General features: G+C 45.9%; 1 protein-coding gene across 5 annotated transcripts in view; it reads left to right on the top strand.

Annotated features, from left to right (window-relative positions):
* Positions 1-16287, top strand: part of AGAP1 (ArfGAP with GTPase domain, ankyrin repeat and PH domain 1) — a 549901-nt gene that overhangs the window by 330923 nt on the left and 202691 nt on the right. For all 5 annotated transcript variants that reach the window (XM_057744262.1, XM_057744263.1, XM_057744261.1 and 2 more), the window contains one exon: positions 9369-9473. In XM_057744262.1, coding sequence (XP_057600245.1) covers positions 9369-9473 — 105 coding nt within the window. The remainder of the gene's footprint in view (positions 1-9368; positions 9474-16287) is intronic.

Here is a 16287-nt window from a genome sequence, read left to right as displayed (position 1 = left end):
GGTGCAGCCTGCAGCTGGCTGGTCCTCCGTTGGCCGTTAAATGTTTTCCTGATGTCGTGATGATCTCTGTGTTCACAGATGCCAATGCCACTGGTCCCTGCACCTCAAAACAAAAGACTGATTTGCTGCTTAAGACCCCCAGTCTCTAATGCAGTCAGTAAATCTTTGTTGGTAAATAATTGCTATCGAGCAGAGTTTTAATATAAATTTATGAGTGGTGTTTTATCACAGCTTGGGGCTGCAGCGGGCACTGAGTGATGGATTTCAGATAGCACTTACATTCATTACATTAACTTTGTAAGTTATTTAAAGCTTGTACACTTAACATTGCTTTTGGCTTTCAGTGACCTCTTGGGACTAGGCAGAGAATACACATGACTAATAAAGAGATTGCAGCTGAAAGACAATTCTACTCTTTGCTCCACCATAGAAAAAGCTCCCTGCGCCAGAAAAGTAAGAAATACCTGCCTGGAATCTGGTATTTTGGTTTGTAGACCATTAAAAATCAGTCCTTCTGATGCTTCAGTAGATGAACGAGGTGGTAGCAATTAGATCGTTTGCCATTTCCAAGTAAGAGAAGGGGAATATTTGAGATGTCACAAAGCCCTTAAATTTCTTACTATGCAAACAAGTAAAAGATGTTAAAGCTTTGAAATTGGTCTGGAGGGTGAAATGATTCACAGGGAGGTAGCGTAGCTTCCGGTTATGAGTACAGACTACTGCTCCGGGCTCTTCCCACTGCATTGGTTGTTTATTGCCGGTAATTAACCCAAATCATAGTGGTTTAAAACAGTAACCATTGTATTATTGCTTATGACTCTGTGGGTCAGGAATTTGGACCAGGGATGTTGGGGACAGCTCAACTCTGCTTCACAAGATGCCTTCTAGGGCTGGAGCATCCAAGATGATTTCTTCACTGACATCTAGTGCCTAAGCAGCTATGACTCCTATGGGGGACGGGGTGGTGGTGGAAGGTTGACACCAACAAGTCAACAGCCGTCATATATCGGAGACCCCGATTCTCCACCATGTAGTCTCAGGGTCTCTGTCTCCTCACCGTCTCCCTAGCAAAGTGGTCCAGTTTCTTATGAGGTTGCTAGGGCTCCCAAGGGCACAAAAACAGGAGCTGCCACGCCTTCTGAAGTCTTCGACTGGAACAATAGCATCATTTCCACCACATTCTATTGGTTAAATTGAGTCTGAGGGCCTGGAATGACACAGTGAGCTGGGTTTTTGAGTTTCATCTTTGGAGACTAGCTACTTCAACTGCCCTCCCACCTGCAAAACACCTTCACCTCGATTCACAGAGTCTCATTGCATTGTGGCATCCAGCTCAGGATTGTCATCTACGTCAGGTGCACATGTAGATGAGGCTCCTGGGATATGATCCTTTCCGTCTGAAGACCAGGTACTCAAGAGACAAGTTATCTTACACATGTGTGCACAGACACACAGTGCCGACACAGGCACAGGAGAACTGCAGCAGACACCTTATTCCCAAGAGGAGGAGAGGGACAGGACACCTGTAGCTGTTACTGTCCACAGCACAGGGTGTGTTCTGCTCCCAGGGGCATCCTCCTCGGCCCTGGGCTCTGCTGTCTGAGCCGACCTTCCTCCTCCATAAGAAATGGACTGTGTTCACAGCTCTGTAGCTTTTTCAGTCTGCTTCCTGCTGTACTTGGCTTTAAAGCCCAGAGCCTCTTTTCATTTTGAACCTTCTCTGCTTTTTAGTCCAAAGTGGTATAATTCCTTTAAAAACCTTGTGAGTGACCTTTGTATCAAATTACAAATTTTGTCCGTTAGACAAAAGCCAATCCACAGGTCCCTGTCTCTAATCCACAGGTCTTCTCTTAATAGGAAGGGTCTACTTTAAATCTTGCTGGGTTCTCAAGAAGGGGGTCTGACTGCCACACCCTTGGTGGGGTCTTTATTCTGAGATCGCATCTCCTGGCATTCCCTGGATTCGATCTTTGTTCTGAAGCCAGTTCTTACTCTCAGTTTTCTACTGGCAGGAGAAGCTGGAATTGAGAAACAGTTTTTCTCATGGTCTGGTCCAGTAAGTTTTTTAAATCAGAAATATTTTTTCTAATTCTGCTTGAAAACTACTTTGAACTCCTCTCCCTCCTCCCAGACTCATTAGAGCAGGTCGCCTGTGTGGCATTCTGCTCAGAAATTTTAGCCAGGTCCGTCCAGGGGTTCACTGGGCACCCTGGCTGTGCCACAGGTTCCCGCAGGGAGCAAGTCTGCTAACTGCCTGTCCTGCCAGCACACAAGTCGGACCCCTCTCTCCAACCTCAGGGAGCATTTTCCTCACAGTCCTTCCAGCTGTTCAGCCTCTACCAGCCTCAGCCAGCTGTCTAGTTCCAAGCCAGTGACACCTGTTTTTTTATTTTTGTTATAGCAATGCAGGATGCTAGTTCTGTTTTTCTGATCTATTTTTGCATCGTAATCTACCCCAAAACTTAATGATTTGAAGAAAATATTATTATTTCTCATTATTCTGTGGTTCAGGAGTGTGGACAGAGCACAAGCATGTCTTCTTGGTCAGAGCTCCCCAGAGCAGAAGCTGCCAGGATTTCTTAAGGTTTAAACCCAGTGTAGATAGCGTCACTTCAGCTGCTTCTGTTGGTTAAAGTGAGTCTCGGGCACCCCTGAGTCAGTGTGGGATGATTTACACAGGGGCACGAGTACCACGAAGCCTGGTGCCTTGGGAGCTATCTTGAGACCAGCTACCAAGCTGGCTGTGTGAGTAGGGCAAGTTACTAACCTCTCTGTGCCTCAGTGGCCTCAATATAAAATGGGGGTAATCATAGTCATTACCATCAGGTCGTCCTAAGCTTTCAGTGAGTTAATACTTGTGCGGCCCTTAGAGCAGCATCTGGCTCACGTGAGGCCAATATTGTTTTGAAATAAAAAATTAAAAAAACAAATGCGTGAGCCATACGAGATTCAAATAAAGCGTTCACTGTAATTGACATCTACACTGTGATAGCTGGTCAGCGAGAAACAGTCCTAAGGAGGAAATCATTTTTACATGTACAAAAGTGGCATCTGAAAGATAGACCAAGTATACATTTTGACATTCCGCCATGCGGTTTTGCCCTGGGTCACACAGAATCAAAGAGACTTAGAATCAGAAGGGCCATTTACACTCACTGATGGGAGCTGCCCGCCCGTGTGTCTCTGGCACAGAGCCTTCCGGCCTCTGTCATCTTCTATCTTGTGGGATCAGGGCTTCATGTCCTTCAAAAGTTTAAAATGAACTATTTTTAGGGTTTTCCGTTTTCTTGGCACTTAGAGTGGAAAGTGTGTAAGTTTGGGATGGCAGAATCATGGGATCCAGTCTAAGGGCTCAGCTTGGTGCAGGGAGAGGCTGCCAGCACCTTAGAGCATCCTGCTTCGTGGGTAGGAGTTTGTCCTGGAGGGAGGTGATGGGTTCTCCCTTCAGCACTTTGGGGGATGCTGCCTGTGTTCAAAGGAGAGTCCCACCATGTCAGAGTGCCGAACGAAACCTTTTGCTTCGGGGGGGTCTGGGGCTAAGAAGGGGCTTGGCTGTGTGGCTGTGTGACATCTCATTGGGCTTTTGTGGCAACTGTCCCTGGTCCCTCAAAGTAAGCACATGCTGGGGACAGCTCCATTCCACACTTACAGACGAGGCTAATCCACCAGAGGGCCGTGGACCCCTGCTCAGGCACTTAGCTCTAGGGGTCCAGGCCCAAGGCTCACTGTCCCCAGGGATGCTGGAGGCATCCCTGGGGACAGTGCCCAGGCAGGGATCACACAAAAACAATCGTCTAGCAGATTCAGAATGTAGTGGTTTGACTTCCAGACTCTTGAGATTTTGAAATTCTGTGATTCCCACTTGATACAAATACTCTTTAAAAATCAGTGTTCAGAATAAGTTTAAGAAAAAAAATAGAAAGAAAAAAAAAGGAAACATATCTCTAATCCACAGAAGCTGTTTCCCGAGTCTCCTTGTTTGAAGTCCAATTGAACCTCTGATTACAGAAGTCGGTTCTACTTGCTGCCTCCCAAGCTCCAGCCTCATACCTTGACTCATCAAAGAGCTCATGTCTCATCATGTTTTCCAGGATGGGGCTCTTTTTATTATTTATGGGGAGACCATGCAGTTTGCTGGCTTCTCCTAGTGTTTTGACTAACATTTTCTTTTTATTTATTTATTTATTTATTTATTTATTTATTTATTATTATTATTTTTTTGAGGAACACCAAGTTCAATCATCTGTATTTATACACATATCCCCGTATTCCCTCCCTCCCTCGACTCCCCCCCACCCTCCCCGTCCCAGTCCTCTAAGGCATCATCCATCCTCGAGTTGGACTCCCTTTGTTATACAACAACTTCCCACGGGCTATCTATTTTACAGTTGGTAGTATACATATGTCTATGCTACTCTCTCACTTCGTCTCAGCTTCCCCTTCACACCCCACCCCCGCAAACCTCGAGTTCTCTAGTCCATTCTCTGCATCTGCGTCCTTGTTCTTGTCTGTCACTGAGTTCATCAGTACCATTTTTAGAGTCCGTATATATGAGTTAGCATACAATGTTTGTCTTTCTCTTTCTGACTTACTTCACTCTGTATGACAGACTCTAGGTCTGTCCACCTCATTACATATAGCTCCATCTCATTCCTTTTTATAGCTGAGTAATATTCCATTATATATATATGCCACGTCTTCTTTATCCATTCATTTGTTGATGGGCATTTAGGTTGTTTCCATGTCCTGGCTATTGTAAATAGTGCTGCAGTAAACATTATGATACATGTTTCTTTTGGGATTATGGTTTTCTCTGGGTATATGGCCAGTAGTGGGATTGCTGAATCATATGGTAGTTCTATTTTTAGTTTTTGAAGGAACCTCCAAACTGTTTTCCATAGTGGCTGTACCAACTTACATTCCCACCAACAGTGCAGGAGAGTTCCCTTTTCTCCACACCCTCTCCAACATTTGTTGTTTCCAGATTTTGTGATGATGGCCCTTCTGATTGGTGTGAGGTGATACCTCATTGTGGCTTTGACTTGCATTTCTCTGATGATTAGTGATGTTGAACATCTTTTCATGTGTTTGTTGGCCATCTGTATGTCTTCTTTGGAGAAATGTCTATTTAGGTCTTTTGTGGATTGGGTTATTTGCTTTTTTGGTATTAAGCTGCACGAGCTGCTTGTATATTTTGGAGGTTAATCCTTTGTCCGTTGTTTCGTTGGCAACTATTTCTTCCCATTCTGAGGGTTGCCTTCTTGTCTTGTTTATGGTTTCTTTCACTGTGCAAAAGCTTTTAAGTTTCATGAGGTCCCATTTGTTTATTCTTGATTTTATTTCCATGATTCTAGGAAGTGGGTCCAAAAGGATCTTGCTTTGATGGATGTCATAGAGTGTTCTGCCTATGTTTTCCTCTAGGAGTTTTATAGTGTCTGGCCTTACATGTAGGTCTTGAATCCATTTGGAGTTTATTTTTGTGTGTGGTGTTAGGAAGTGTTCTAATTTCCGAATAACCAAAGCAATCTTGAGAAGGAAAAATGGAGTTGGTGGAATCAGGCTTCCTGACTTCAAACTATACTACAAGGCCATAGTGATCACGACAGTATGGTGCTGGCACAAAAACAGAAAGGAAGATCAATGGAATAGAATAGAGAACTCAGAGGTAAACCCAAACACTTATGGGCACCTTATCTTTGACAAAGGAGGCACGAATATACAATGGAAAAAAGACAGCCTCTTCAATAAGTGCTGCTGGGAAAATTGGACAGCTGCATGTAAAAGAATGAAATTAGAACATTTCCTAACACCATACACAAAAATAAACTCAAAATGACTAACGTTTTCTGAAGCTTTACATGTGTAAGTGCTGACGTGGACCCTGACATCGAGGGCTGTGGGCATTAATCCACAGCCCTGGGCTTTTCCGGGACTCCCCTTCCAGGAAGTGCAAGCCTGCGAATGGATGTTGCCTGGGTGATAGGGTGGAGGTCCCAGGCAGCACAGCTGTGGGAGGTCCAGTGGTTTGGTCCAGACCCTGCCACCGCCTTTTGCTGATTCTTGGCCGGAGGTCGCAAACACAGAGGTGCCTACGTCTGGCCTGCAGACGTGTTGGGTTTGGCCTGAATTACAGGCAGGTGGTGTATAATCCGTTGCCAACTTTCTAAAGTAGGGAGGCATCACATAGAGCTTCTTCTCTTGAGTCGTGGGGACACTGGGTCTTGCAGACGCGGGCCCTGCGTTCCCTGCACAGTCGGGGGCTGTTCCTGGGACGTTGGCCCCGCTGTCCTCCACCCCATCAAGAGGCCTGGCCATGTCCACTTGCAACAGCCCTGACCACCCCTTCCTGGAATTTTTTAGTAGGCTTGAGATTTCCTTCCATAAACCCTCATCACAGTCTCTCTTCTCTCAGGGACACTCAGAGCATTCTCAGGGTAGTCTAAGATTTAGTCAACAGAAACCCCTTCCTCTGGATCCATATACAGTATATTTTAGGGAACAGATTTGAATTTGTTTGTGTTAGAATAGTTCTTGCATGCTCTTTTACTTTTTGGATATAAAATGCCAATACCGCTCAGTCACTACAATCCTGGATTCTCACTGCCCTCTCGAGAGGAATCGGACTGGAGGTGCCTGTCAGGATCCTGGGTGACCCTTCCCTCTCAGGTTTGGGATTTGTGCCCTGGGAGAAGAAGCTGGTGCTTCAGGACTGAAGGCAGTAGGCCAGGCAGTGGCAGGGACGCTGGTAGAATTGACCATTGTGGCCATCGCTAGGTCGCAACTAAGCAGCCCAGTATCATGGCAGGAATGAAGAAGGCAGGATGGTGGCTGGTCCTGTCGCTTCCCATCCGCTAACGCGTTCCCTTACCTCTGTGGTCAGAGTTCATGTTTGTAACGAGGGAGCCGTAATAACTCTGCTGCCCCTGCCCTGCTGCTTGCGGGGAGCATGTGAGAGAGAGAACGTGCTGATGCTTAGAAGCCCACCAGCACGTGCTAGCGCTCAGGCCACTTAAAGAAAAGCGCTCCTTACCTGGTCCAGCTCTGCCCAGACTGGCAGCTGGGCGGCCCCGACTTGCGTACAGTGCGACGTGGGGAGCCAGGCAGCCGACCGGTTAGGTCTCCACTGCAGTCTTGGGGGATGAGGTGGAGGGGGTCTGAAGGGTAGGGGAGTAAACCCAGCTGGGGCCAAGGCTGGAAAGCAGCAGCATGGCTCCCAGGATGCCAGGGTGTTCAGGGCTGCTGAATTTTGCAGCACTTGAATAGGGCATGTGTTGAGAGGTAAATCCTCCGAAGTGAACGATGGAATTTATTTAAGATTGTCAAGATTTGGATTTTTTTTCAGCAAGACATTAAGTTTTCCTAAGATCAAACAAATCAGCCTAATTTAATTTCCCAGAAAACTGTGATGTCATCTCTTCACATGGCCTCCTGATTGGAAATTTTCCCTTAATTCCCTTAAGGAATGAGTCTTTATAATGCTCACCAGGGAGTGTAGGATTTGCCCCTGAACGTACCCACAATCGGAGAGCTGCAGGACTTCTGTACGTCCGTCTGCCCAGAGCCCCGGGATGTGACCTGCAGCCTGCATTTCATCTGAGGCAGGAGGAAAAGTTTTCTGAGGCCCGGCAGCTCTCGGCCACCAATGACACACAGTAACCCTGGCCCCTGCTCTTGTTGGAATTCCATCTGAAATGGAGTGTGGGAAGACGTGAGCCTTCAGGAGAGCTCGTGTTCGGGTTTGCTATGCTAAGTTTTACAATCTTAGAAATCCCGCCGGGGGGGGGGACATTTCAGGATTTTAAGTGTTGCTTTTTCGTTATCACTAATTATTGTCACTGATAGTAACCGCCCCTCTCCCAGTGGTCCTTCCGTTGTCCTGGAACTTGTGTGGCCTTGGCTTGTGGCTAACATTTTCCTCTGGGCCTGGTTCCCTTTGTCGGTCTCAGTGCCATATTTGGTTTATATTGGCTTAGATTCCAAGAAATCCAAGTCTGCAGCTTTATGTCACGTGCTTTCTTTAAGTGATAACTTGCCAAGAAATGATCTTCCAGAGGTTTACTTGTGAGTCGCCTCCAACCTTGAAATATTTTCTTTCAGCAACAATAAACATTGTGGTCAGAGTCCCAAGTTGCTTCATAATCCATTATATTTGTAAAATGTGGTGTAAAAATAGTGTCACAATATTGGTAATTAATGGAATTAATGGTTGTATTCCATAGAAAATGCTGACTTGATTTTTTTCTTGTATTTTGGTCCCTGATCAATAGAACTAGGAGGCGGATGGAGGCTGGTAAATGTTCCCAGGGGGACTCAGGATGCCTCTGCTTCCTGAAGGTGTCGGATTCTGTTTCAAACTTACAACTTTCTTTCTGCCTCATTCTGGGTAAATTAACTAACATTAGTCTTATGGTTTCTCTGTTGTAATTATGGTCATGTAGGTTTATAAATGGACAGCAAGAGGAAGAGCAGGGAAGGAGGTCCTTCTGTTTTCCTTTTCTTCTCTGGACAGGAGTAAGATGAATCCAGATACCAAAGTCAAGTTGAAACTGACTGACTAGGAGGGCGCGAAGCCCCAACAGGGAAAGAGAAAGTGCAAAGTCAAGGTGTGGGCCTGGCAGAGCTCCAGGCTGCCTTCGGTTTTCTTAACTTGGGAAAGCCTAGAAATGAGACAGAAGGTTTGCCGGGAATTGGTAGTTAAAACAAGAATAAATTCTCATCAGTCATCTAAGGAAGACTGGATTAAATATCCTTCGAACGTGTGTTGGTTTCAAGTTTTGAATGGTTTTCAAGAAGCCCTAATATGATTTCATTAAAAATGGATTAAAGTAAATTATACACAGTTCATCTATTAAATGCCGTTGCTGTTTGCAAATGGAATTTCATTTTAATAAATTAAGATCTGAACTGAAAAACTATAAAACAAAATGTTCTTATTTGTAAATATCATAAGGTAATAATATGGTTACTATCTTATTTTTAGAAAAGGAAATGTAGGTTCCTTCTTTTAATGCCTTATGTGCTTGTAACTTAGTTATAGGAAAAGGTATGATGTAGCACATCACGATGGTTTGTATTGTATTTGTTGAACCAGTGGCATATCTTAGCAGCCATTAATGTCAGAGAATTAAGTTGTACACACACATACACAAAAGGAAATTGGTTGACTATATATGTGTTGTATAAAAAAGAAAGGAGAAAACCAAATTGCCATGCTAAAAATTAGTGTCATTTCCATTTTAAGGTGGCAAAGAGAAAATGAAAGTCTAACAATTTAAAAATCACCTATGTGCCTACTCTTTTAAAAAAATATACACAGGACTTTATAATTTATATTTATTAATTTCTATCTGGTTCCTTTCTCTTTACAGGGCATGCTGCTGAAGCGAAGTGGCAAATCATTGAACAAAGAATGGAAAAAGAAATACGTCACCCTGTGTGACAATGGAGTGCTGACCTATCATCCAAGTTTACATGTGAGTGTCGCTCCTTTGGCGCAATTAGCAGGCATTGGGCTGTGGGGGGCAGAGGGGGTCCTAGCACAGTTGAGCCTTTCGGCTGTTGGAGGTTAAAGTAGTATTTTAAAATGAGACCAAATATTTTAAATGAGAGTAAAAAGACAGGAGCAAGTAGTAAAGGAGAAAGGAGAAAAGAGAGATCTATCTGAAAATCTAGACTAAAAGAAACAACTACATTGGAACCCAGGTCAGCTTGAGCAGCTGAGAACAAAAACAAGAATAAAATGCAATTCATGAGTCACTTTTTATTGTCCGAGAACGCATACCAGTTCGTAAGGCAAGTGTGCTTTCTCTGTGTAATAAAATCTCTTATACTGGTGATTTATATAAGATAGATTAAAAGACAGTTCATTTCATTGTTGGAGGAAACGTAGACATTCCCCCCATGGTGAGCTCTTAGAAAGCCGTGGTAAAACCTGAAGACGGGTGTAATGACTTCTGGAACACATTCCATGAATCTTGCGTGATGTCTATCTGCCTTGATATAGATAAATATGTAGATTAGAATATATAGTATTAGCTGGTCATTAACATTATATCATTGTTAAGGTTTTAATTTTAAATGCTTAAAAATAAATTGCACAGTGATTGATGAGAAGTTAGAAATAAACATACTGAAAAAAATGAAGATCTCCCAAATACCCCCTAGAAAACATGACTGCTCACACATTGGGGTGTATATTTCCAGCCATTTCTACACTCTGTGCTTTTTCTGTCGACAAGCATGCAGTCACCCTATGCACACGGCTTTCCTAGACGATGCTAGATCATAGGCACCTTCCCATGTCAGCAGATACACTTGTGTGCCACCACTTTAAATAGTTATATAACCTTCATTCTGCACATGTGCCCCAAGTGACTTCACAGTATCTCCAAAACAGACATTTGGCAAGTGAACCTACTTTTTGAATGACTTTTGCTGTTGTAAGTAACTCTGATCAGTGTCCTCTTTTGACACTCCTGTGCCCTCATCATTTCCCGAGGACAGATTTCTAGCGGTAGCCTTCCTGAGTGCAAGAGGATGCTTTTCTGGGCTTTGGGTATATACTGCCAGATTTCTGGAAGGACTGGATCAGTTCATCTCCTGGCTTTTCCCCCCGCACTCTCAGGAACGTTTTCCCTTTTTAAAAAAACCTTTGCAATAGGATAGGTGACAGACGGTACCCTCCCCCATGTAATTCGCTTGCTGGGGTGAATTGCCCTTTTCCCTCTTGTCTTATAGCAGTGGCTTCACCTTTCTGAACCGTGTTAAAAAGCAGGTGTTTCTTTAGGCACCTTTGGCGTTTCTCCTGTTGATGGAATGCTTTCCATGCTTTACCATTCAGTAGATTTTCAAGATATATACTCCTTCTTGGACTGAGGAAATTCCTTTGTGCTTGATTTATTTGGGGCTTCTTGGTGGGAGTAGAGTCAGGCTGCTTCTCCAGTGGCCTCTAAATCAGAGACTTAATACCATCCCACGAGGCCTGCCTGTGACAGTCCTGTCCCCATCCAGGTCTTTGGGCTGCTGTCCCCAAAGCTGCTCCACCCACGAGGAGGCTGCTCTTTCCCTGACGTAGTTCTTCCGAAGAGCCTGTCAGAGAGCGAAGCCTCATTATTGACCCACTTGCTTTACGTTACTTAGAGGGAAATGTGCAGTCACAATCTTCTTGCTGGGAAATAAGAAGTGAGATCTGATTGTGATGCATCTCAAGTCACCTTACACTCACCTGCGAAGCCCAGGCTCCGTCAGAGGGGCATTTGCTGCTTCTTGCCAAGGAGAAAAGATGGTTACAACAGAAGATGGTACTGGAACATTCCTGTAGGAAGGCTAATGTCCACTTACTTTTCATCTCAAGCTCTTGATGATATAATCACCATCGGTTCTTCAAAACTTCTCCCACACAGGCTGCTTCTTGTGATGGTCCTCGGTGCCATCTTTTTTTTTTTCCCTACATATGCATGGATATTATTGGAATACAGAAAAGGAGCACAGTGGGGCTTGGTTATATAATTGTACGGCAAGCAAGAGCCAATGTCATTTTAAAGTACAATTCAGTTAATGTCGGTCTCCTGGGAACTGAAATTATCGATGCAGGTACACAGTTCCCTAGGGGAGTAGCTTCATCTAGGAGTGGCTTTGAATTATTAAAGCATGGAGGGTGGCATGACCTTCATTGCAATCCTTCAAGGATTCTGTTCGGGTGGATATTTTGAGGGCAGTGAGTTCCAGGTATATTCCCTGGCAGGTGCCTGGAATGGATCTGTTCTGGTCTAAGTTGTTGGGAGCTACAGATCCCCAGCAGCTGAGTTAATCCTGTATTCTTTGGTTCCAAATGGGAAGAGGTACTCAAGGGAATGTCCAAGGACAGAATCCTGACTTTCCTTAATAAGAAATTTGGGAGCATGCAGAGGTGGTGCTAATTCAGGTCTCGAAGTTCTACATCATGGAGAATGGCCAATTATTTGAGTCTGGGAAATTTCAAAAGGTGATAGGACCACATGGTCTCAAATACCGATCACACTTTAACACCTACATCTTAGGTAAGCTGTATTACAGCAGAAAGACCACTGAGTTCATTGGCCACTTGTGCTGATGACCTCAGGGGTTAAATATTGGGGAAATCCTGCCCAAGTGGGTGGCTTTGGGCTTCAGTTCTGTTGGTCATCACCCTCTTCCTGGCCATGGAGCAGGGGACCTGCATTGATCTCAAAGTAGCAGAGCCTGCAGTCTGTTACCTCCAGGGAGCCAAGGAAAAGAACCTGGCTGAACAGTCTGACATCTTCAGATAGAGTTTTCTACAAAGTGTGTTTTTCCTTGGTGGAATATCTGTGCCAGCTCCTGCGTATCCTCCTAACGTGTGATGATGAAGTAATTTCCCAAAAAAAGGAAGCTGGCATACTTTTTTGAGGGTATGATCCTAACTAATAAGGCTGTGCTCCTGTAATGGGGTGGGGTTGGGGGTCTGAGAGCAATAGGCTCGAGAGGCATCAAACATGTACGTTTCAAACAGATGTCAGGCGGCGCCTGCAGCCGCCCCACAGGCCCCTTCAGAACCAGCATCTGCCTGTTGCCACACGGCTCTCTTCGTGCTGGGACGGACATTTGTTTCCTGTGTTCACGGGCTCCGTCAGGCTGGGTCCTCACTCCATCCTTCGTCACCGTGGACTTGGTGTCCTGTTGTGAACCCAAGGATCTGGGCGGGGTCTTGCATGCAGGGAAGATTGGAACAGGAGAAAACGATTGAATCAAGCGTATATGGAACGAGGCCAGCGTGGTGAGGGCCTTGGGTTGTTTTACTGCAGTCACAGTGTGTCACCTTCAGAGTGTTGCCCGCATCAGTGAGCGTGGTCTCTAAGGGTGGACCGCCTCGCAGGGGCTAATCTAGATAGTTCCTGTGTTAGTTAGCCAATTTAAAATCCCGCATGAGCGCCCCAGCCAGTGCTCCTGGACTGACAGACAGGCAAGGCCAAGGGTTTACGAGAAGGTACAGAGTTTGCTTCTGGACAGAGCTGCCCCCGCAAACCTCTCCGGTTCCAGGCATGCCGTATCACCCCCTCAGCTCCCCTAGGCTGCCAGCGATGCTGGTTTTCTTAGACATTTTCTTGGACAGGGTGCTCCAGTAGCACTGGGCTCTACCTTTAACTTACTTTGGGCGCTGTGGAAGTAGGAGACTGACCATTTCCTAGACTTGCTAAAAAAAATAAATAATAATAAATCCATACAACTCGTGTTTTTTTCATGTCTTCATTGGATATCCTTTAAAACAAAAAAAGTGTCTCCCAGAAAGAGGTTATTTTTATTCTTGAAGGAAACAGAGTTTCTTTATTACACAGATGTCTGTGGAAGTGTTTATATACAGGTCATCCTTTGGACAGGAACCACAAGTTTTAATCCCAGCAGATGTCTCGCACATGTTGGTGGGGTAGAAAACAAACTCAGCCTTTGGACAAAATAAACCGCTGGCGTGTGGCCCTAGCTGTGCGTCCCGCTTATGGAATCCTAGCACACTGACGTGCTCTTGGAAACTGTGGCTTCAGAAACAGGCTGTCAGTCGTGAAACTGGGGGCCCCCAGCTTTGCAGCCAGCAGGGGGGTTAGTGTGAGACCCGCAAGTTCACAGAGTGCTTGGGATGGGTCAGCTGCCAGGGCAACTCCTGATGCTGGTCTCCCTGGATTGCCTGCCCCCCTCAGAACTCACAGGGACCTCGGGCAGTGGCCCCAGGACATCACTTGCCACTGGTCACCATAGCTTCAGATTTCCTCTTCCTTCCATCACATCCTTTCCCAGCCACACCTTCTTCCCAAGCCCTCAAAGTCCACCCGGTTTGGTGGCATCATCCCCAGACATGTCTTTCTGTTTTTCACCCCGAACCCCATCTCAGCTCCTACACAGGTCATTTAGGACCCCAAAATCCTTAGTCCCTCTGACACACAGCCTGGTCTCATTTTGCCATTTATGTAGCACAGGCGTCCCTAAGGCTTCCCTGTACCGCAGATAGATGTTGTTGAAGGAAGCCTTTTTACCCCTGGTATGTTTCCTGTCGTTGAAAACCTTACACAGTTCTCTTAGGGAAGAGAGACCCTCTCTGAGCAGTGGAATAGAATCACCTGTGTGTGGCCAGATCGTAGGACGTGATGGTCTGGAAATCAGAGGGAAAATGGGCCAAACGTTGATCCAACCCAGACAAAGTCCCCTACGAGTTGATATCAGCAATGCCCGCGGACCTCAGATTTGCTCACTCTGTGCTCCGTGACGTCTCCCCCACCCTTCGCCCGCCGCCATACTTCCTGGCCTCCACTCTTCCCCAGAGGCTCAGGAGCCATCAGCAGTGGCTGGCTGGGGGTCCCCCTCCCTCCTGCATTGTAGGTAGAGAGGGGGAGATGCGGGCACAGCAGGAAGACGTGATGGTGGATTTCAACCTAGGTGTTCCTAAGATCAGTGGTTCCCGCACTGGGGAATGATAGCCGTTGGGTCCCCTGGGAGGGACAGAATAGCTGAGCAGAGCAGCCAAGATGGGGAGGGCTGAAGGAACCCACAAGTCCACTCTGTAAGCGTGTCGGCCCACGAAGCTTCAACTCATACATCCTACCCTTCTGCATACAGTCAGGCCCCATTGCTTCTCAGGGTGCATTTTAAGGTGGACGTTAAGAAATTGGCTGCACGGTGTCTGCTCTGAAATCCAGAGAAAGAATCCTTTAACTGCAGAGGATGCTTGATGGTGGTGTCTTCTTAAGACCACTTCAGACTCTTAAGAGTATGTGAGTCTGAAATTGTCACCATAGCTTCAGATTTAGCAAATGGAGGTTCATGGAGTCAGATGGACTCCTAAGGAAACTCCCCATTCCAAGTTTGGAGCTGCTGGGTGGGATCAGTTTCTTGGTAAGAGGAAGACCTGGGCTCAGAAAAAACTAGTTGATTTGATTCATCTTTCCTTCTCAAGATGCTGTTATTAGGGACTTCCCTGGTGGTCCAATGGTAAAGACTCTGCCTTCCAGTGCAGGGGACTCAGGTTCAATCCCTGGTTGGGGAACTAAGATCCCACATGCCGCAGGGCAACTAAGCCTGCAGGCCACGACTACTGAGCCCACACGCCTCAACTAGAAAACCTACATGCCGCAAACTACAGAGCCCATGCACTCTGGAACCCGCACACCACAACAAAGAAGAGAAAACCCGCACGCCGCAACTAGAGAGAAGCCCACACATCACAATGAAAGATCCCATGTGCCACAATTGAGACCCACCACAGCCATAAATAAATAAATATATTTTAAAAAATTCTTTCCTTAAAGAAAAATGATGCGATTATTAAATAAAACCTAGAATGCAGTTTAGATAACATGTGGAAAACTCAGCCAAGATTATGAAGCTGCTTTGGTTCTATAGATGCTCTGAGTAGAGTGTCCGACTGCCCTGGTTTTCCTAGGATGCAGGACATTCAGTGCTAAAACCCAGGAAGTCCCAGCAAGTGGGACAAGTTGGTCACCCGTGCTTCAGGACTAACCAGCTTAACTGCTTTTTCATCTCCACGTGGCATTTTGCAAAGACAACCCTAAATATATGAATAAGACTGAAATAGTAAAAAGCAAGCTGTTGACTTCTGTTGCTGCTCTGTGGTCTATATTTTTTTTGATTCTCCGAAAAATTGTACAACTGTAAGGCCTTTAAAAAGCCCTAACTGCTTAACTTTCTGGGGCGAGACATGTCTGAGTGTACCGAGGTTTGCTGACACTTTGCTGGTTCATAGTCTGTGTGGGTGAAGGGCAGCCTGTTCTGAGAGCCTTGGATTCCCTTTCTGTGGACTTGAATGTGAGCCTTAGGGAGCACCTTGATAGAAAAATGGAGAGATAATGAGAAAGAACTTGGACCTCTGGGCTGCACAGTTAGCATCGCCACCCATTCATCTTCCGTGTCGAGGGAGCTGCCGTCGAGGGCACGGCTGAAATTCCTGCTGACAGATGTGTGTGCGGGGGAATCCTAAGTGGACCTGTAAGAGTTCGCTCGTGGCTGCAGGTCAAGCCAAGGACTTTATGGTGCCCTGACCAGGCGGCTTCTCCCTGCTTTCTTCTGAGCACACGTGGCAGGTGGGGACAGCCCACCTGACTGACACACCTGGCTGACGTGTGCTTGAGTTGCTCACACTTTTGAAATCCTCCTTCCTGGGTTTCTTTCCCATTCTGTATGGTGCTCGAGTTAGAAGCAGCTGGGGAGCTGTCACTCCTCCCTGCCCTGCAGAACCAGACTTTCCCTCCTTATAGGACCTTCATTCCTAATCAAGTGGCTTAGATG

Source organism: Hippopotamus amphibius, chromosome 8, assembly GCF_030028045.1.
Source record: "Hippopotamus amphibius kiboko isolate mHipAmp2 chromosome 8, mHipAmp2.hap2, whole genome shotgun sequence".
Classification (NCBI taxonomy): Eukaryota; Metazoa; Chordata; class Mammalia; order Artiodactyla; family Hippopotamidae; genus Hippopotamus; species Hippopotamus amphibius.
Note: the sequence above shows the minus strand (reverse complement) of the source record. Positions and strands in the feature narration are given on the sequence as shown.